Source organism: Phocoena sinus, chromosome 10, assembly GCF_008692025.1.
Source record: "Phocoena sinus isolate mPhoSin1 chromosome 10, mPhoSin1.pri, whole genome shotgun sequence".
Lineage (NCBI taxonomy): Eukaryota > Metazoa > Chordata > Mammalia > Artiodactyla > Phocoenidae > Phocoena > Phocoena sinus.
The window spans coordinates 24,739,185-24,762,045 of NC_045772.1; the positions used below are offsets into that span (position 1 = coordinate 24,739,185).

At 39.0% G+C, this 22,861-nt stretch overlaps 1 protein-coding gene across 1 annotated transcript in view; it reads right to left on the minus strand.

The window, feature by feature from the left end:
- The window catches only part of CFAP54 (cilia and flagella associated protein 54), a 298,883-nt gene that overhangs the window by 108,162 nt on the left and 167,860 nt on the right, over window positions 1-22,861 (minus strand). Inside the window, exons 44-49 of the mRNA XM_032646796.1 lie at window positions 20,029-20,095; window positions 18,246-18,428; window positions 15,757-15,843; window positions 10,938-11,060; window positions 5,843-5,896; window positions 874-1,081 (exon numbers count right to left, since the gene is read on the minus strand). Coding sequence (XP_032502687.1) covers window positions 874-1,081; window positions 5,843-5,896; window positions 10,938-11,060; window positions 15,757-15,843; window positions 18,246-18,428; window positions 20,029-20,095 — 722 coding nt within the window. The remainder of the gene's footprint in view (window positions 1-873; window positions 1,082-5,842; window positions 5,897-10,937; window positions 11,061-15,756; window positions 15,844-18,245; window positions 18,429-20,028; window positions 20,096-22,861) is intronic.

A 22,861-nucleotide genomic window follows, 5' to 3' on the forward strand; every position in this document is an offset into this window, starting at 1 on the left:
TTAACATCATACTTAGTGGTAAAAACAAAAACAAAAACAAAAACAAAAACCAAAAAAAAAAAACTATTTTTAAGGCAACATTAATTCATTTGAAAAATATGTATATAGTTTTATACGTATATATGGGCCATAAATCCCATCCATGGGTATCTTATCCTACAGAAATATACACTATAGTATGGATATGTAGTGCTTCCACACTGTTCCCTAGAAACAAAGTGAACGCACAACAGGGGAACGGCTGAATAAACCATGGGCTGTTCACAGCATAAAACACCACACAGCCGGTTTAGGGGACCAGAGCAAATCAGCTGACTTGGAGTGGCTTAGCAAAGTTTTTTACATAAGAAATGCAAGAGGCAGAAAAATGTAAAATACATCATTTCTTAAATAAAAGACAAATCCTATGTTGTATGTGCAGCTGACCCTTGATCAACATGGGGGTTAGGGACACTGACCCTCCATGCAGGTGAAAATCCATGTATAATTTATCGTTGGCGCTTGGTATAGACGGTCCTCTGTATCCACAGTTCAGCATCTGCAGATTCAACCAACCACAGATTGTGCAGTACTGTAACATTCACTATTGAAAAACACTGGTGTATAAACAGACCTGTGCAATTCAAGCCTGTTGTTCAAGGGTCAACTGTATATAATGTAAGAAAGTGGACAAATATGCAGATACATTGGTGGATATGGATAGGCAGGTGCCTAGACATAAGCACATATGTGTGTCATTAAGTGAGCTCAGAGAAAACCATGAAAGAATATCTACTAGAATGTTCATATGGATTATTGGGGGTAGAGTGGGGGATAGGTGGGGAAAGGGAATAGAAAGAGAAATAAGCAAGAAAGAATAGAACAAAAGATTACCTTTCAAGTTTGGGAGGTTTGGTCTGTTTTTCTCATTAGTAAGTCCATGGCAGACTGGTTTCATTTTGTGTTCTGGGACACAATTTATTGTTGCAGCCACATTTACTAAAAAGTATGCTTTAACAAAGGCAAACTTATTTAAGAGATGTTGCTGACCGACTGTAACCAGAATTAGAGGCAAGCCTTTGCTTATTAAATCATCAAGTGCCTAAAAAAAATTTAAAAAAAAGACAAAGTAGTAAAATACTGTTTTCAGGTATTATTAGCTTCAGTCCCCTTCTGCAGTCCTCATTTGGTGCAGGGTGAAGGAATTCAGGGATAGACCTGAGGGAACATAATCAGCAGGTCCGTTGACAGAGGCGTCACAACGATGCCAGCAGGTCCGCAGTGCTCCCGCCATTTCCCACCAGTTGGTTACCTGCCCGATGAGGCCAGCCCTGCCACACAGAGAGAGTGAGCCCAGTGCCGACGGCGAGGAGGGGACACCTTATCAAAATGGAGCGACTGACAAAGCTCATCAGCCATGCGTGCTGGCCGCTCTGCTTTAGCTCGAGTAAATTAGAGCTCACAGGATGGGGAGAAAGGGGAAGGACGGGAGGATAAGCAAACCCCTTCCCAACTTAGGATCTGTGTCAGTCATGAGAATCCCCACCTTGAGGACACCCTCAACTTCCTGGTCCCCTCCCTTGCATGCACACTTCCTTGGCAATCATGCTAAGTGGCACCACTTTAAGTTCCTGACCAAACCTCAGTGCCACCTGGTCATCATCCTGCATTTTCCCAGTCCATTCACTCTTGCTGTCTCCTAGACAACCATTTCATGCTCTTCTTGTTTCTAAATTCTAACACTTTCTCCCCGATGCCCCTCCCAGCTAGTAACCTTGCTTCCTATACTTAAATGAGAAAACTGAAGCAGTGAGAGTAGTGTCCACAGACCTCACAGCTCCACCCCTCCCACCTATCCAAGCATCTGCCTCACTGCCCTGCCTTCCTCCCTGCTTCCTAAGGCTGGTGCCACCACTTAGGCCATCAGTCCTGTCCCCACTGGTATACTCAGCCATTCTCTCCTACATCATAAGTGTTCCCTTTCTAACAAATACCATATGATATCACTTACATGTGGAATCTAAAGTATGACACAAATGAACTTATCTATGAAACAGAAACAGACTCATAGACACAGAGAACAGACTTGTGGTTGCCAAGGGGAGAAGGTGGGGGAGGGATGCACTGGTAGTTTGGGGTTAGCAGACATAAACTATTATATATGGAATGGATAAACAACAAAGTCCTATTGTATAGCACAGAGAACTAAATTCAGTATCCTATGATAAACCATAATGTAAAAGAATATGAAAAAGAATGTATGCATATACATATGTATAACTGAATCATTCTGCTGTACAGCAGAAATTAACACAAAATTGTAAATCACCTATACTTCAATTTAAAAAAAAGTTCCCTTTCTACAGAGACATTCCCATCAGCACACAGCCATGCTGTCTTCACCTCCATTTTAAAAACCAAAAACTCTCTATACCCTGACTTCCCCCTCCAGTTACTACCCTAATTCTCACTTCCCCTAACAGCAACAACGTACAAGGTTGTCAATATTCCAATCTCTCTCCTTTCATTGGCTTTTAAACCTACTCCATCCTTACACTGAAACCCTTTGGTCAAGGTCACCAACGGCCTACACTTGGCTAAATCTAATGGTTAATTCTCAGTCTTCGTATGCCATGTTACTTTAATCTAAGACACCGTTATTTTACATGCCAATTAAACTTTCACATGCCCACAATTGTAAAATGCATTCTGATTGCAGAGCTATTAAATGTTTTTAAAAATTCATGTTTAAGACTTCATGAATTATGGTAGTGCATTTCTCAGCAAAATTTGACACTATTAATCATTCCCTCTTCTGAAAATGCTGCTTCTCTTGGCTTTCAAGCCACCACACTCCCTTGGTTTCTTTCCTATTACATCCACTACTCCTTTTCCGTCTTCTTTGCTGGTTCCTCCTCTTTTCCTATACCTCTAAATATTGGAGTGTCCCAGGGCTCCATCCTCTTCCAACCTCTCATTCTCTCCCCTTCGATGATCTTAATCAGGCTCATGGTTTTAATCTCATCTAAATGCTGATTAAATCCCAAGTTTTTGTCTCTAGCTCCAACTTCTCTTCTAACTCAAGACTCATATAATCAACTTCTGACTCAATTCTTCCACTTGGATGTCTAACAGATATCTCAAACTCAACCTGTCCAAAACTGTATTCCTAGTCTCCCACACAAACACAAACACACACACACATAGTATAAGCTCTATGAGGACTGAGAATCTGTCTGTATTATTGGTTAACTAATGTGTCTGATTGACAGTACCTGCCACACAGTAGACTGAATGGATTAGCTAAAGTGATCCCTTTAAAACACAAGTAGATCAGGCCACACCTCTGCCCTAAACCCTCCAGTGGCTCCTCCTTTTGTTCAGAGTAGGAGTGTAGGTGACAAAAGCCCTACAAGGCCCTTCTCCATCTGAGCACCCCACCACCATCTACCCTGTTACCTCTCTGACCTTATCTCCAACTGCTCTCCCATCATTCACACAACTGTAGCCACACTGGCCAAGATGTCCCTCACTAAGCTAGGCAATCCTGCCCCAGGGCCTTTGCACTCACTGTAGCCTGTTCTTAGATTATTCTTTCTCCAGATTTCATGGGACTTGCACCTTTACCTGCTTCAGGTCTGTTCACCAGTGTCACCTCAGTGAGGACTAAGCTGATTGTCCCATTCAAAATTACAACCCCAGTCTAGCCCCATGTTCCCAATCCCCTTTATGAGCTGCTGGGTTCATTTTCCCCTACAGCATGGTTCACCTCCTAACATACTATATAGTTTACTCATTTGTAACATGTACATATATATGTTTATTACTAGTCTTTCCCACTAAAATATAAGCTCCCTGAGGGCTTAGAATTTGTTTTGTTGATTAACTGATGTATTTGTCTGACAGCACAAGAGGAGTACCTTGCACACAATAGGCTCTTATTAAATATTTGTTGAATTAATATAAAAGGCAGATGCTGGGGCTATGTATTCTATAAAAAAAAAAAAAAAGAAATTATTTGCCTTACATGAACTAAAAAAAAAAAACCCTCATTGTTTGGGAGAGTATGAGGCAATGCTCGCAGTGGGGAGATCTGTTGCTGTTGTTCATTCTCCTTCCTTAAGCCCTTCTAAAGGGTGGAAAGCAATACCTGCCAAACAGCCAGACATGGAGCAACTCTGAGCCTGACCTGGTAACAAATGATCGTACTAAGGAAATAGTTGACATTCTCCATCTAGAAAAGAAACTTCAGACTGGTTGGGGGTGGGGTGTGTGTGTAGGAGAAGGTTTCTCTTTTCTATCCACAGCAAACAGTGATTTAATGAGCCCTAACAATTACACACAAACTCTTGAGGATCAAAAGAAGATTAATTAGTAATGCTATCCAACACTCCTTCCTCTCCCTCTGTACAGAAAATATGAAGTGTAATCTGAAGCGTCTTAAGCAGACCAACAGTTCTGTTTTAATTAATTAGCTAATAGAAATCGGTTTTCCATTATACAGTACTGTCAGTCTCTTTCTGTTTAAAAAAAAAAAAAAGATCAGACAAACATTCCTTTTATACCCAAGACCACTTTTATAACCAAAACCAAAAGAAGTGTTTTTAGGATGCCCTGGCATTTATGACTGGAAAGAAATAAATATTCCAAAGCATCCCAAGGTCTCAGAACACTAAAATGAAAGATGAATATGTATTTGTATCTTCCTAATACCAGTTCTTTCATTCCAGGCAACTTGCTTATAAATTAAAACAAATTTTAAGGCAAAAACAATGAATCATCTGAAGCATAATTAAAAGTGAAGTTTGTGGAATAAAATTAACAATAATAGAAAAGGAATAAGATTACATTTAATAAAAGGTAGATAAATTCCTACCAAAATTATGGAGGAAAAAAATAAAGCAATTTTGAGGAAATGTCTCTCAAAGTTATTTCATAAAAATTAATACTTAGTGAAACAGAATGCTGTTTCTGAGCATTTAAAAAAACCAAAAACTATGTGTACCTGTCTATATGCATTAACTATCACCTGCCTGTGTGAACCCCTTGCCCCTCTGTAACCCCCTTAACAATGGTTGCCCTACCACCCTTCCACTCCAACACTTCCTAGTGGACAAACTGCTGGGACTCTAAGATTTTTTTAATGACTTCATAAAATTTAAATGCTTTTAGGTCACCAAAAGTTTAAAACCCAATCATTCCATTAATGACAAGAATAAACCTATTGGGATGGGCAGTCTGGTCCTCTCTTTGTAAAAAATAGTGGGGAAATCGGAGGAATTGCTTATAAAAATGTCATATGAAAACCTTCCTTTAACTAATGCTATGATGGTAATCATACTGTAATATATAAATGTATCAAATCAATGCATTGTACACCTTAAACTTACACAATGTTATACATCAGTTATACCCTCCAAAAAAACTGAAAAAGAGAAAAAAAAAAGAAAACCTTCCATACATTGGCTGAGAGGCAGTCTCAGACTGGGGCAATGGATCCGAGTAAAAGCAGTATCGAACAGGTGGGCTATCACAAAATCCTTTACTGATGATCAAAGTTATTAGGTAACTAAGATAGATATTAGATACTTGGCATGGCTAGATAAGCAAACTGAATATGCATGTGTAACTGAAAATTGAGGAGCAGTGACTGATATTTGCTCCATCTGAAAACCAGATCAGTTTGGGTCCGACCATATCTCTGGCCTCAATATTTGGAGAACAGACTCCATTGCCAGACATAGAAGAGCATATTACACAGCAGATATTCAAAAACAAAGATTATACATACCAAAAAGATTGAAATGACTCAAAAATTATGCACACTAAATATCCAGTATTTATAAAATATCATTATCCTTACCTGCATATTTTCTTTACTAGTAAGAGGTTTTCCCGAGTCAAATGATTGAAATAGCTGCCAATATACAAAATGTTAACATTAGAAACAAGAGTATTGAGTGCTCCTTTAGATTAAACTGCTAATGTGTTCTAAAACTATCTTAAATATAATTTTTATTATAAAAGTAATCCATGCTCTAGTCAGAAAAGACAAGTATAGTATAAAGAAGAAAGCAAAAATCAACATCTTTAGGTTGTCAATGTTAATATCTAGGTGTCTTTACTACCAATTTCTTTTTGATGTATTTTAAAATTTTCTATATGTATTTGGATTCCTTTTCACTAAATGTTACATCATAATTATCTTCCCACACCATTAAGTTATTTGTAAACCTCATCTAATAGCTCAGTAACGTTCTATCCTATGAATGTAGCATAATAACTTAACCTCTCTCCTATTGTTAGACATCTAAGAAGACCACTTCTCATCCTCACCCCACCATTCAGCCCTGGTTTAAATAATATTGGTGACTATTTTGCTGGTATTTCTGATTATCACCTTTGGATAGATTCCTGGAAGCAGAAGTGCCGGGTCATAGGATAAGACTATATTGAGAAAATTGAAAAGGGGTAGCTCAATCTACCTTCCACCCATGTTCTATGAAAATGCCAGGATTACTGCACTTTCAATAGCATTGCGTATTAGCACTTAAAAATGTTTTTGCCAGTTTGAGGTAAATTGTATTACTCTTCACAATGATGCTTTTTGTGGTTCTTCCCTTGTTTGTGAATTACCTGTTAATATGTTTGGCTCCAAATATAATACTGCATTAGAAGACATTCAATTCATTCCTCACAGAACATTGTATCGTTATGAGGTTGCATCCCTTCTGGTACAGCTGCCTTTTTTTTTTTTTTTTTCCCGTACGCGGGCCTCTCACTGCCGTGGCCTCTCCCGTTGCGGAGCACAGGCTCCAGACGCGCAGGCTCAGCAGCCATGGCTCCCGGGCCCAGCTGCTCCGCGGCATGTGGCATCTTCCCGGACCGGGGCACGAACCCACATCCCCTGCATCGGCAGGCGGACTCTCAACCACTGCACCACCAGGGAAGCCCACAGCTGCCCTTTTTAAAAGGTGCCCATTCTTAGATGTCAATACTAATACCACATCCACTTGGTCACCTGGAAGTCACCAGCATCTTCCATGAACAGGCCACTCATATGTGCGTGGTATCCTACTTCGAGCACCTGTACGTATTTGACTGAGGGCATTCTGTGGCCACAGGAGAGTTTCAGGAGAGGCTGAAAGTGCAGGGAGGAACCCCTACGAATGAGGGGCAAGAGACAGTCTCTCTGCAGGCCCCACCTGCCTGTGGTGGGGATCTCATTAATGTTCTGTGGAGTGGTTTTCCTCGTCTCCCTGTCTGACTTTCCCACTCACTCACTGTTCTTCCTGGAATCATCTCTCAAACACACTAATTGTTCCCATATTTTTGTCTCAGGATCTGCTTTTGAGGAACCCCTAAATCAAGACATCACATATTGCTCTTTTTGGAAGAAAGTGCTGGTGAGTGTTTAAAAACATTTCTTTTTTTGAAGATATTCTTTATTTCCTTTAACACATTGAAAAGTGAGTAACTGAATCCAGGGAGAGACCTTTGGTGATATAATTTGAAGAGAGTTAATGATGGGACTTTAGATTTGGTGATGAGAGCAGAATTGAAATATGAGTATATTAAAAAAAAATAGAATTTTTTTAAAAGCCCGTGAAAAGTTCAATCATAGGGCTTCGCTGGTGGCGCAGTGGTTGAGAGTCTGCCTGCCGATGCAGGGGACACTTGTTCATGCCCCGGTCCGGGAAGATCCCACATGCCACAGAGCGGCTAGGCCCGTGAGCCATGGCCGCCGAGCCTGCGCATCCAGAGCCTGTGCTCCGCAACGGGAGAGGCCACAACAGTGAGAGGCCCACGTACCGCAAAAAAAAAAAAAAAAAAAAAAAAAAAAAGTTCAATCATAATCTGTAAGACTTTTCCAGTAACTGCTTTACAACTGAAATTTAATTCATTAATCCTGTCTTTAAATAACTAGCCTGTAGCCTAATAACGTTGGCAACTATTTTAATTTTAAACCCTGAACGCACTTCCTCTTTTAATTACACTTTTTAAATTCCCAACTGAAGCTGGAAAAGCTGCAAATTAACTTTGAAAACACAAAATTTGAAGTCATAATCCATCGGGAAACAATTCGCCCACACTTTTGTCTTACGAAAACTAGTTGATAAAAAATGAAGTTTGGAATTTATCTGTAAAAATGAGTTTCAGACCACTTGTCTATTTGTTTTGGTGAAAGCAGTAACCATTGAAAACTCTCGTTTCCTATTCTACCCAACGGGTTTCCCTTTCCTTCTTGTCTTCTGGACCCTAAATGTGGAGGGCCCCAAGTTTCAGTCCTCTGCCTTCTACTTTTCATTATCTGCCTTGGTCCCCAGCTGCTCTCCCCCAGTCCCATGACTTTAAATTTCTGTCGACGCTCCCAAATTTACCTGCAGCTTCAAACTCTCCCCTGAATTCCAGAACATATACTCTCTACACCTATGTAGGCTGTATCTCCACCTGCTTGTCCACTAGGAATCTCACACTTAACACGCTCTACCCCTGCCTTGGGGCAGCGGGACTCCCCATCTCTGCCAATGAAAACTCTCTGCTACCTGCTGCTCACGTTGAACACTCTGTAGTCAGGTCTGACTTCTTTCTCTTACATCCCACGTCTCAACCATCATTAGCAAATGCTGTCAGCTCTACCTTTGCCATGTGTCCAGAATTCCACCACTTTTCACTCCTCCCACCACTGTTACCCTGACCACTGTCACATCTCACTCAGGTCACTGGCAAAGGCCTTCTCCCTGTTCTCCCCATTTATACCCAAGCTCATCCACAGCCCATTCCCCAAACAGCAACAAAGCGGTTCTTTGAAATTTACTTCCTGTCCCATCACTCCTCTGTTCAAAGCTCTACAAGGCTTCCCATCTCATTTAGAGTAAACTCCAGTCCTAGCATGCAAACTCCAGTTTGCATGCAAACTGCTAGCATGCAAATTTAAGTTCTGCCTTTTGGAATTCTCTGGGTGGTCCGACATGACCTGGCTCCTGGGTCCTGCCCCCTCTCCTCCTCCTCTCCTCCTCCTCTCTAATCCACCCTCACGCGGCCTTCCTGGTTTTCCTCAACCACATCTTACAGGCCTTTGCCCTTGCACTGCCTCCTATTTGGAAGGTTGTTCCCTCAAATCTTTCACTCCCTTATTAGAGAGACTTCCCAAACCACCCTCAACAGAACAGCTACCCACCGCTCTGGTCACTTCCTGTCCCCTCAACTCAGCTTGATTGTCCATCAGAGCATGTCACCCTCTGACATGTAGTTCTGTGCTTAATGTGTTTATTATTTGTCTTCCTCACTGGACTGTCCAATAGTAACATGCCTCCAGGAAGGCAATAACTCCATTTATCTTTCTACTGCTCTATTCTCATGTCTGGAATAGTGCCTGCATTCAGTCAGCACTCAATAAATACTTTTAAATGAATTAAAATATAATTTAAATAACAAAATGCAAACTATTTTATAACAGGGAAAGGCTGTTGCTTGAGAAGCAAGCAAGAAAATACTGCTAATTTAACCCAGGTAACAAGATGAAATAGTTTGTGCTATAGAAAATGAACCAAAAAACATGACTGACTCCCACATAGACAGCTAGATAGATAAATATACAGTCATCCCTTGGTAACTGTGAGGGATTGGTTTCAGGATTCCCCACCCCCCATACCAAAATCTGCAATGCTCAAGTCCCTCATATAAAATGGCACAGTATTTGCAGATAACTTAGGCGCATCCTCCCATATACTTTAAATCATTTCTAGATTACTTATAATGCCTAATACAATGTAAATGGTACGTAAAGAACTGCTAGCATGCAAGTTTAAGTTCTGCCTTTTGGAATTCTCTGGAATTTTTTTCCAAATATTTTCAATCCACGGTTGGTTGAAGCCACTGACGTGGAACCCACGGATACAGAGGGTCCACTGTAGATGTACAGACATACACACACGTATCCGATCGTCTACTGAACGTCCCTCTTAGGATTTTCTGTAGATAACTTGACACTTAGCCTCATTACGATAAATTATGACACTGTAGCAGTCATATTGAGAAAAAAGCAGCAACATTTTAGGGGTATACATTGAAGTAATGTATGCATTATATGTAAATATGTCTGCCTATGCAAGTAGTTTTCAAGACATAACTATTCCGCAGTTTCTTTTAGGTCCCCTGAATTTGAATCCCACCAGCATGTATCATGTCTGCCAGTCTCACTCCTCACACATATGGTCTCTCCCAGGGAACTGACTTGTTGCTTCCTCCTATTTCCTTTATTGCTGGCCCTTGGATGAGGGTCCAAGCATCTGCCCCAAGCAAGATCACCCAGGGATTCCCAGATCACCACAAAAACCAAAGCAGAGGACAATAGGAGCTCACTCTGATTTAAATATAAAGGTCAGAATTCATTTTCAAGGATGCTTCAATCCTGCAATTTACAAATACAAATTAAGCAAGCCAGGCAGAACTCTCTCCCAAAGTCAAAAAAGACTAGACAAAATAGAGGAACATTCTCTCCTCACAAAAACCAGAAGAAATGTGAACACATGCTTAACACTTTGGTATAAATTATATAAATCAAAATATCCAAATAAAACATGAAGAGAGACCATTTTGACTAAGACTATTAACTAGAAATTATAAGCTCAGACCCAAAAGTCTAAGAGATAGTGGCTGATCAGTGTGTCTACTGAGACTGTCCATGACAACACAAAGTCAAAATTCCACAGTAAAAACCTGCTGCTAGACCACACTCCCCTCTCCATCATGACACCCACCCTTCTTCCATTTCAGACAAAGTAAACCTTGTGTATGTCTGATGTTAGCTCTAATCCACCTTAACAAAGAAGTCTGCAGTACCAGAGACTTGTAAATACCCTTTTGTGGAAGCATTCCCTAGATTTTAGGAATGTAGCCTTCAAAAGGACCTTCAAAAGGTTAAAAATGGCTTTGAATCGAATTGGCAGGTTTACCTTCATTCTTCCAGTAGCTTTACAGCCAGCGGGTACTGAAGAAGGCATGTTTTTTCCATAAAAAATCTGGGATATCTCATGAAAGGCTTCGGAAAAGAATCCTAAATCTATAAGGACTTCTATCTTTAAAGAAAAGAAAAAAAAGAGATTCTAAATTAAACCATTTGTTTTACTCACAAAATTAAAATTTTAGAGAAAAATCATCAACTTACCAAGATCCAAAATTTCTGCTTCGTATTGGTAACGCGTTATAAGTTAATGTTTAGACAACACAGCGGTAGAGATGCATGTGTCTGTGTGTAAGCCAGTTCACGTGTGCAGGGAACCAAGAAGCTAGTAAATCACATCAAGCGACTTTTCAAAACAATGGCCGTTCATGAGATGTGCCTTTTACTTTATCAGACGCAAACACATTTTCAAAAATAGGATAGACACAGAAGAGTTTTAAAAAATTGAACTCATCCTTTTGTTCCCATGGTCAAGTATGGTTTAAAAGAAAGACAAAACAAAAACACTCCTGATTTCTCTAACACTCTGAGGAATGTCAAACAAACCAGGAGATGAATTCCACAATGCATCAACCGTTCATTTCCTTATCCACAATGAAGGGACACTGTCGATTTTACAGACATGTATTTAACAACATTAGTCAATTGGTAACTATATATTGTAGATGGCTTATTTTGAATATAATCCAGCAAGACTTTCAATTAGGAAATTACAAGAAGAAATCAAATGCACGCGTTCGTTCAGCAGGTATATTGAGCTCCTCTTCTGCACCAAGCCCTCTTGGAAGTTACCTCCATTGAGATATCGGTTAGCTAAATTTAAGTGATACATGAAGATATACACAGTATGAAAAGAGATAAAAGGTACTGACAAAATACTATTATTGAAACTGTGGTTAGGAGGGACTTCTCTGAGGAGAAAACCTTCAAGAGAAGGTTTGGGAATGATATGATGGAGGGAGACGTGAAAAGTGCCGAGGGGACCTTGACTACAAAGGTCACATGGTGGCAGGAGCAATCCTGGGGTCTTGGTGTGTTCAGGGAATAGCCTGTGTGGCAGGAGCTTAGGGAGAGAGGAGAAGAGGGTTGGGAGGTAGGTGCGAATGGTGGCCTGTAGACCAGAGTGGAGACTTGGGATTTGATTCTTTGCATGATAAGTGATTGGAGAGTTTTGAACAGGGCAGGGCCTGTACCTTACTTATGTTTTGAAAACGTCTAGCGACTTTACAGAGAACAGAGATGGGTAAATTGTGGAAGCAGGGAGTGAAGTACAAACTTGGATGAAGATGATATATGTCTAAAACACAGAAAAAGAAAATCCAATATATCCTCAACATTATACTCATCTTACTCTCTCTTTTCCTTTAACTACTATCTTAGGAATCTCAAGAGTGTACCAATTTTAAAGAAATAAAAAGAAGGTAAGTTAGAAGGAAACAGGACGTGACAACATAAAAATAAAACATAAGAAGTCAGGAGAATATTTTTACTGATGAAGAGAAAACAGCTCGTCTATTGAGTTGCATACTTTGGCTCTTGCCTAAGACACCTTGGGCTCTAATCTCCCTGGTGCCATATAATATCAAAGTAGGCATTAGGGAGTCGTTGGAGCTCTTTGCCCCTTGGAGGAAACATTTCCCCATATCTGTGTAAGGTTAGTTTCCTCTGGGCTTGACTGTGAGATTGCTGTACATGGACCACCTGTTCAGGCTACCTCTGGTTCAGTTTATCGAACCAATCTGACCATATGAAAAAGCCGTGGTGATAATAATGGACATGTATTTTCAGAAACAATGAACACTGTGAACACAAACAAGCCAGATGGGAAAAAGAACTTCTCATAAATCAACCCTTCAGTCATACAAATACAGAACCATCAGTACCCTTCCCAGGAATGCCAGATATGTTGAGAGTAATAAATCTTTCAGGATGCTGGCAGTTCTAAAGTGAAGTCAGACCAGTTGATCATAAAGAGGTCTTAAAGCTTCCCCTGGAAGACACTAGTGCAACTGTAGAGACTTAACAGTGTGATCTACTGCTCTTCGATTTGTCAGAAAGCATCATTGTTTGCTATTTCCTGATTATGACTTTTCTCTCTTCCCACTAACTGACCCCAGTTTAGTTCGGGAAGGTCAGGCAAACTCTGCCTATGGGGGCTATCATTCCTTCCTCTGTATGATGCATTAATTGCCCATTTTCAGTGGTTCTGCCAACACTCTAGTTGCGTTTCCAGTCCTACTATGCTGATAAGATCCCAGTCTCATCTCACTCTGTTCCTGACACACCTACCAGATATATTGGATCAAGTCCTTCTCCTGATCAAAACTGTCATGAATTCCCCCTCCCAACCCAAGGCTAGAGAAGACAGTCCATAGTTCTTCACTGACTTTTAAGCTACTCTAGTACAAAAACAGTTGCCAAGTGCTAACAATCAATAAGAAATACTCATTTAATCAAAAACTTTACTCCAGATTCTTTCAGTGCTTCTCTGGACTGCCTTCTGACATGTTACTAGTTGTCACTGCAACCCTTCCATGCTTCTTGCCTCCTGTGACATCAGAATAAAACTGTGACGCTATTCTGACACCACAACCTCCTCCTTTCTCTCACTGCTCAGCCTCCGTATTACACCTCGGCTTGGAATTCAAGACTGGGCCCCTGGTCTCCTCCACATCACGGACCTCTGGTGTCCTCATGTCATCTACTCCAAACTGCCTGATCAAGACCTCCACTCCAGTCTAACCCAACCACCTCTGCCCCCTAAACAAGTCAATACTTCCTCACCTCTACACCTTTCACACTACTGTCTGCTGAGAATGCTCCCTTCTTCCCCTCTCCTACTCAGTTAGTTCTGTCTTTTTCAAGCTGAAATCTTATCTACCTGGTTGAAACCTAGAGACCCAGAGCCATTTTCCCCTCTTTCAAACTCCTGGAAATAGCGTTCGTCACACTCGTTTGGAAATGATCAAGTGGGAGGTACACACATTATTCTCTTGTGTGTATGTCCCATCTCTCTTCCCTATTTTCACTTCTTTACAAAAGCAAAGACCATGGGTTACATTTCTTTGATTAGAGTTACTAACACAGTGCCTTTATATAGGAGATACTTGATAAATGTTGTTTCAAAGATAAAACAATAAACATTTACCAAGTATCTTCTCGGTGAGTTCCCACCAAACACCAAGGAGAGTGTGGACAGTAGACACTTGATATATGTCTAAAGATTTTAAATCCAATTCAACAATTAATTACTGAATATCAAGTATATAAATTTATTACTCAAGACACTATAGGGAACCAAAAGATGCAAATGAGACAGGCCTTAGCCTCGAGAATTTTGCAGTCTTGAAGAGAGCACTGTTTTAAAAACAGAGAAAAGTTGTATGCAGCTTTTTAAAAACTGTTATTAGAATTCAAAAGCCAGAGAACTGTTAAGAGTTCAGTAACTCAGAAAGGGTGAACCAGAATTCATGGCTGATTACAAATTATTTATTCCCAGGTTAAAATGTATTATCTTAAGAGCACCACAATTCCTGTTAGGGAAGGTGTTATCTTTATTTAGAAAGAGGATGCAATGGACAATTTGGGTCTGAAAATAAGGCCCACAGGCAGGGTCTTGATGGAGAGAGCAGTTCAAAGGGCAGTCTTATTTTCCCTTATTAGAAAATGTGAAGGATCGGGGAAGAAGGGTATTTCCCAAAAAAGGAGAAGGAGGGCTAAGCTAGGGGAGTGTGGGAGCCCACTCACCCGCAATTGCAAGAGCCAATCAGGCACATCTTGTCGAAGCCCCACATTCAGTAACGCCCAGTTGGTAGGCTGAAGTCAGCTGCAGTGGGAGTATTTATACCATGGAAATTGCAAATGTTACAAATCAAAGCTTTTTTTTAGAGTGAGTTGTAAAATATTTACCAGCACACGGCTGACGAAGCCATGGGATAGGAGGCAAAAGAGTGGGATAACGGGCAAGAAATATTTTAAACTCAGAGATGCTAAATATTCTAAGTTGCTGGTTTTGCCTCAACTAAAATTTCCTTATGTTCCCAATTTTCAGTAAAGTCCAATATAGAAATAAACACCTTGGGTGGATGTAGTTTGTGTGTTTACGTGTGTGTGTGTGTGTGTGTGTGTAAAATATGGAATAGGGTTGAATTCCATATTAGAGATGAAGAAGTGCAGAACAGGGAGCAAATTTGCTGGCTGCTGAAAAGGATCCATGTACAAAACAAATTCAATGACAGTGGGAGCCTGCGACCATGGGTGATCGGGAAAAGGGGCAGAGAAAACAAGATGCTTGAGGTTCCCCACTCCACACGGGGTTCCAGCCAACTGCACACAAATCTTGAAAGCAGAGAGCCTCCTGACCTCTGGGTTACAGAATTAACTGTAGTTTAGTGCCTGTGCGTTTTATCACCTCAACTGTCTGTGCAATTAAAAAAAACCTCCTGTATACCATGATATACACAAAGATCCTTAGCAAAACAACTCCCAGAAACTTCGGAAAATGACTCATTAGTCTCCATGAGGAAAGCGATCTTTCAGAAATGGTGATTTCTAGGCTGAATGGTGCCAGGTGAGCCTTGTTACCAGGGGTAGCTGTTCCTCACTTTACTGTGGCCCAAGAATAAAATGATCTAAGCCTTACTACGTGGCTCTTCCTCATACTTTATTAAAATGTTGGGCAAGTTTTTTTTAACATCAGTACAACACCATATATTATTATCAGCTTATGATGATAATAATAAAAAAGTAATTCATGACAGTATCTTTAATAGTTCAAGAATATCAAATGTCTTAAAAAGCTTGAAACATACCTTGAGGATTCTTGCTTCTAGATTTCTGACTAGGTCTTGGCAAATTCCAGAAACAAAATATTGGTACAATGCAAGAAGAGGCAGAATCTACCAACAGAAAAACACTCTGTTTTGAAACGTATTTTATCAAGTTAATAACCTAATAATACAATTTAGCCAAATACTGATGTAAGAGATGTTATGCAAAATTGTGATTGATTTTTCCATATTAGAAGACTGTACTGTTTGGTATAAGTGAAATGATCTGCCTAACATATGTTTCATAATTTTATCAGAATTTTAAAGTGCTATCAGTGACTTAACAGTTCCAAGTAGATGTTACTTGATACCCAAAACCTAGGCTTCACATTTCCTTAAGCATGGAAAAATAAAAATCCAGTTAATCATCTTCCTTGAAAACAAATTATTTCAACATATACGTATGAATTACTGAGGCCTGTGGAAACATTCTAGCAAATTAGCTACCAAATAAATGCAAAATTTAAAGCAAAGGAACTCACATCCATGTCCCCTAATAGCTTCTACTTATTCGTCTCAATGTCAGCTATTTGTCTTCAACTGGAATATCTCCATCATCAAAAAATATTTACAACAGGCCTGTTTTATGTCAGACACTGTTGAATGAGAAAAAAATCTAAGTTCTTGCCTCCATAGAGCATATATTCTACTGATTAAAACGCAAGCTTACTCTTCATATAACATTTTTATTTTCCTAAAATTAACCCCAAAGTTCAAGTCTTCTTGGAGTCCCATGGATATATGTGAAAGCTTACAGACTATCAATTTTTCAATTGACCAAACCAGTATCCAGCTAAAGGCAGGTGTTGAGGGACAGTGTTGCCTAGACTTCTGAACAGCTCCTGATCTCAACTTAAAACTGAAGCTCGGTCCCTACAACTGGGTCCTGCTCCATCAACGGCAGATGGAGCAAGAAGGGGCACTGGGATCCTTACTATTTAGCAAACTATTTCCCATGATCCCACAGCAATGGGTCCCCTAGCAAATTTTATATGTTACAGCTGTCTCCTTAGCCACTGGGCTCCTTCTGGAAGGTAGTGTAATAGAAAATGGAAACTGTTTACATCTTGCAAGTTTAGCTAAGGAATCTCATTGTCAGTCAACTGGCAGCTGCTAACAGCAACAGCTTTTGAAAAGGACTAAAACTGGTCTTAAATGATTTCAGACATAACACAATACATTCTTCTACAATGCTGCTCTACAAACATAACACAATACTTTTTTCTGTAATTAATGCAGCACAAAACGAGTTGGCTATTACCTTTGAGATTGTTTCTTTAGTGACAAATAAAAACATACCATTTTATTGCTGCCAATTGCTCAATTATTCAGAAAAATGTTCTCAATTTCTTAAGCTTCAGAGAAAAAAGTCTCATTTCTTTTCCAGGGCAGGGATATGTATTATATATGAATATGACTAGGCAGCTAAAAGTTACCCAGGGGATAAAAACTATTTTCTAAATCCAGAAATGAATCCCCTTAACAAGAGAGGAGCACCATCTTGCTATTCTTTTCTAATAAACAATTTTTTGCCAAATCTGCCAAGTGTTAAAAGCATGTATCAACCTCTTCACTTTAACACATGACATTATAATTTAACAACTAATATCAGGCGGCAGTAAATCTTTTCAAGATAAGGAGAGAGTGAACTTAGAACAAGAGAAAACAATACATGAGAAAAAAGAAAGTAAGTATGAAAATTATAGAGGAAAGGGAAAGAAGCAGAAAAAGAGAAAGAACATATATTAACAAGCAAACACAGGGGAAAAGAGATACAGAGGTAGAGGAAATAGCACAGAGGAAGAAAAAAGGACAAATACGATAAAGGAGGAAAATATAAAATAACCAACAGAACACCCTAATTTATGTCTAAAATGCAGTCAACTTCAAATTTATGAGATACATACTGTGGTTTATTTCCCTAAAGAAAAAGAGAGTTGTATTTGGGTTTTTTTTTAATTTCCTAGGATATTAAGAAGTGTCTGTCTTTAATTTCACAGTTAGAATCTGTTTTTCACTTAGATGTGCCCTTAACACAGAAAAGACAAGACACAAAGATAAATTTATCTCAATAAAGAAATACTCCCAGGGTTTCGATATTGACATGACCTGCATGACTTAATGCAGTGAAGTTATAAGTGCACTAGATTCCTGTGTTTGAGACCAGTGCAACATTCTAGTCAATTTCACCAAATGTCTTCTAAAAAAGGTAAAATAATAGAGTAAAGTAAGAGAACAAAATCAAATAGGCATGGCTATTGTACCCAAAAGGCAATGCAAACAGTGATGTCAAAAGAAAGAATATTAATTAATATGTTTCATCTTGAAGTACAGATCTGAATCCCGAAAATAGAGTTTAAAAGTTAAATAGGAACTGACCAAAACTACATTATTAAAACTTGAAAAGTATAAGGTAAATGGGGTAAGATACCACAGTGAATTAAGATTTGTCGATTTTACAAATCACTTACTATTAGATTTTGCTTAGCAAAGTGCAGTTCGCGGATTACGTAATACAGACTTGCAACTACAGAGCAGATGTCAGCCCGGTATCTGTCCGAGAAGAGCTCGATGCCGGGAAGAAGCTGAGTGATTTCATACTGAGCATAGCAACGTTCAGCTTTAGGGTGTAGAAGTGTGGTTCTAAGCAAACCCTGTAAATGAAAAAGGTGAAATGAAGAGCTGGAACTTGCATCTGCAACAACGAGAGAGAAAGATAAGTACATGTATTACTTCCCAAAGTGCTTTGCGTATGCCTAGCACACTGTATCCTGTAATAAACGATACTTATCAATATCCTCATGACTATAGGTTCCAAATGCTTTTACCACTCAAGATGGGCCTTTTAAATTCCATAGTAGTTGAATAATTATCATTTTAAGAAGAAATTATATTAAGTTATCATTTGTTGAGGGTCAGTTTTGTGTTGGGCACTCTTGGTAAATTCTTTGTAAATATTACAAAAATCTATGTTCTTTCCACTATACCAACCTATATAAGTAGAGGAAAGAAAAACATATTTCAGAAGTCTAAATCAAGCAGAGGTAATTTTGAATTTTTATTGAATTAAGTAAAAAGTTGATTTGTTTAATTGACCAATATTTCTTAGGTAATTTATAATGACCAGCGTTGTACCAGACATTCAGAAACAAGATGAATACACAAAATCAAATTGTACATTTAGGAGTGCTTCTTATGTTATCTTAAACAATTAACATTTCTTGATGACAAATGCATCATAAAGTTATTTTAATGTATATATCTGGAACAAATTTTAATCACATTGCTCATTAAACTTATGATACCTAGTCTAAAATATTACAGTTGTTTAATTTTTAGTTTTACAAATTTTCTTTAAAATCATAAAAAGAGCAGGTTTTAAAAATAAATCCCCCAGCTAATTTTAAGTGTCATATTACAAAGGAATGATGTCCACGTTTAAGCAAAAAATTACTTATTTCTAAAATATAAACAGCATTATCTTCAGGAATGAGGAATATCAGAAGAAAGTAAAGGATGCAATAGAAGGAATCCAATTCGGATTATTATTCCCTTTGCATCCTTGCCTCTTCCACCTTTTCCCTTTGAAGCACAGGCCAGAAGTGTATGGAACATAAGAAAATGGAAAACTCTGGCCATATGCTCATCCAGATTTCATAAGCTACTAGACTCCTTAGAACAAGAGTGTCCCATCCTTCAAAGTAAACAGAACCTTCAGGAGACTGCAGAGGCCCCTGGCTATGTTCCCAAATCTTAGAATGTCTTGTATTTCAGATAAAAGCTCCTTTCTTCTTCAGTAAAGTCAAACCCAAATCCTAAGAACTGCAGACACTCTACCTATATAGTTTTCAACTTATTTTTTGCTTTCATTATATGGTATATTTTACATCACGCAATTGAGCAAAACTTTATTTAGAAATGAGGCAACTTAAGGCAACCCTTTAGACTCGGTCAGATTCGCTTCACTGCTCATTAGTAACATGACATTACGAAGGACAGGAGACTTAGTTTCCTTATCTGTAAAACTCCTCCTTCTGTAGCCAAAATGAAAAAAGTGACTCTGCTGAATATTATGCCACAGGGGTTCAGCCATTGAAGGAAAGACGGGCTTATGATATTTAATCAAGGTTCATGCTATTTCCCTACGTGCAAGTTTTATGAATATGCTAAACCACTGCCTTTTTTTTTTTTTTTTTTTTTTTTTTACTGAGTGCATGGTCCTGCTACTGTAGAAAGGTATACAGGAAGTGTTACCTGAAAGAGTAACCCGGACAAAAGGCAAGAGTTGGTTCTCTTTTCAACGTCCAATGTCTGAATAAATCTAAGTATAAGAAAAAGAAACATTCATAGACAATGTTCCAAGACTATTTTTATATAAATACATCTCTAATACTCATAGACTTTCCAAAATTAAAATAATCTTTGTGATTCTAAAAGTGCTACATACTCATATAAGATCTAGGACATAGAAAGATGGAAAACAAATAAAATGAAAAGTCACCTATAATCCTACCACCTAAACATGATTACTGGTAACACTTCGGCCACTTTCCTTCTAGATTTTCTTCTACATACAATAATACACATGCATACTCACAGTAAGACTAAAATTATGCAATACATATTATTTTATAAACAAATTTTTTATTCTTGGAGATGATGAGTTACATCATTATTTTACAGATTTTAATATTTTTATCATATGCATGTACCATAATACTAAAATATTCATCTCCATTTTGGTTTTTTCCAACGCTGAAATAAACACTGTTGTACCTACATTTCTGAGCACTTGTCCTATTAATTCCACTGGATAAATCCCTAGAAGTGGAATTTTGGGGAAAAGGAGGTACACAATTTTAAATCAAATTTTTGATGAGTACAATTAAAAAATTTCCTCCCATAGATTTAAACAATGTGTTTCCTCACCAGCAGTATATTATGGATCCATCGATGACATTCAGTCTTTCCACCAAAGATTAAGGTAATATCTCTGTGTTTACTACTGTCTCGTTTTATGTCCCTTAGTAGAGTTTGAGTTTTCTTTACATGGGTCTTGAAACTCAAAGTTGCAACTGTAAACCACATTACCTTCTTCTAAATCTTATTTCAATAACACCAGTGGGCTTCACTGGATTAATAACTTAGTCAGTCTGAGTTCAGCTTCTCTATGTGGTGCTTTACCTTCTGAACAGTGGGGGGAGAAGTTTCTTCTCCTCAAGGAGTCTCCAAGAACAGCCAAAGCCCCTGGAGTATCACAGAGCCTGTGGAAGTCAGACTTCCAGCTGGGTAACCAGGAAATGACTTTCTGTTGATTGAAAACCACTAAGTAAAAACTTCAGAGCCTCAGAGAAGCTGAGGTGTCCTCTGGCAGGAATGCTATAGCTGTTCTTTTCAAGCTGGGAACCTTCCTCAGCTTTTCTATTCTCTGCTGCCAAGCTCTACTAACTTATAAACTCAAACTTGCGTGGGGATCGTGTGTGTGTGTGTGTGTGTGTGTGTGTGTAAGGAAGAGTTCCGTCCCAGGAGTGGTAAAAAAAAAAAAAAAAAAAAATCAAACTTGACAGAGTTTTTAAAAAATCTTTAAATGTTTGATATTTTTTAAGTGGTAATTCCTTACTTCCCCTGTCCAAATGCTAATTATCTGAAAACAGTGTGATTATTAACTAGGACAAGTTATTATTTTTTAAAACTTTCTCTACAGCTCAAAATACTATGCAGATTTTTGCCTACCACGCCCTAAAATGTAACTAGAGAGGTAAAGGAAACCTGTACCTCCACTCTCTTCACACTTCCTAAATTTCACACATTAATCAAATATTTAAGATATCTGTGAGTGCTAACTAGGTATAAGGCATTGTGATGGGCTTTCCCATATGTTACATGTGGCAGGTTGAATAATGCCCCTCCCAAAGAAATCAACGTCTTAATCCCCCAAACCTATGCATATGTTACTCCACGTGGCAAAAAACAAACAAACAAACAAAAACCCCAAAACCAAAAAACTTTGCAGATGTGATTAAATTAAGGGCCTTGAGATAGGGAAGTTATCCTGAATTACTGGGTTCAATGTAATCATAATGATCCTTATAAGAGAAAGGCAGGAGGGTCAGAGTCAGAGAAGATGTGAGGACAGAAACAGCTCGGAGAGAGAGAGAGAAAGATGACAGGCTCTTGGTCTTGAAGACAGAAGATGGAGCCATGAGCTGAGGAATGCAGGAGGCCTCTAGAAGCTGGAACATGCAAGAACAGATCGTCCCCTAGAGCCTCCGGAGGGAGCTCAGCCCTGCCAACACATTGATTTTAGGACTTCTGCCCTCCATAACTGTAAGACAATAAATTTGTATTGTTTTAGGGCACTAAATTTGTGGTAATTTGTTATACCACTAATAGGAAACTAATACAGTCTGTGTTATGGGCTAAATTATGTGACTCACTGCACCCCCGAAATTCATATGTTGAAGTCCTAACCCCTAGTGCCTCAGAAGGTGACTATACTTAGAAATAGGTCTTTAAAGAGGTAATCATGTTAAAATGAGGTCATTAGGGTGGGCCCTAATCCAATATGATTGATGGCCTTATAAGAAGAGCAGATTAGGACACAGACATGCACAGATGGAAGACCATGTGAGGACAGAGTGAGAAGACAGCCACCTACAAGCAGGGAGAGAGGACTCAGAAGAAACCAGGCCTGTCAACACCATGATCTCGGATGTCAAGCCTCCAGAATTGTGAGACAATAAATTGCTCACAGATTGGTACTCTGTTGCTAGTTTGTACTAGCAAACTAATACAGTGTGTCATGTAATTCCTGTCACCATAGTTTACAAATGAGAACAACTGAGGCTCAGGCAGGATGAGTAACTTGCTGGGGGCCCTAAAGTTAGGCCTTAGCCTGCCTCTACGCTGTTATTCTTTCTCAAAATCCAACTGTTCATCCACTCGTTCATTCATTCAACAAGTAGTTATTGAATCCCATCTCCATGCCAGGCACTCGGGATACACTGGTGAACAGAACAAAGACCTATGCCCACATGGTTCTCACACTCCAGGTGTGGCAGGTGCTAACAGGAAGAGGAGATGGCCA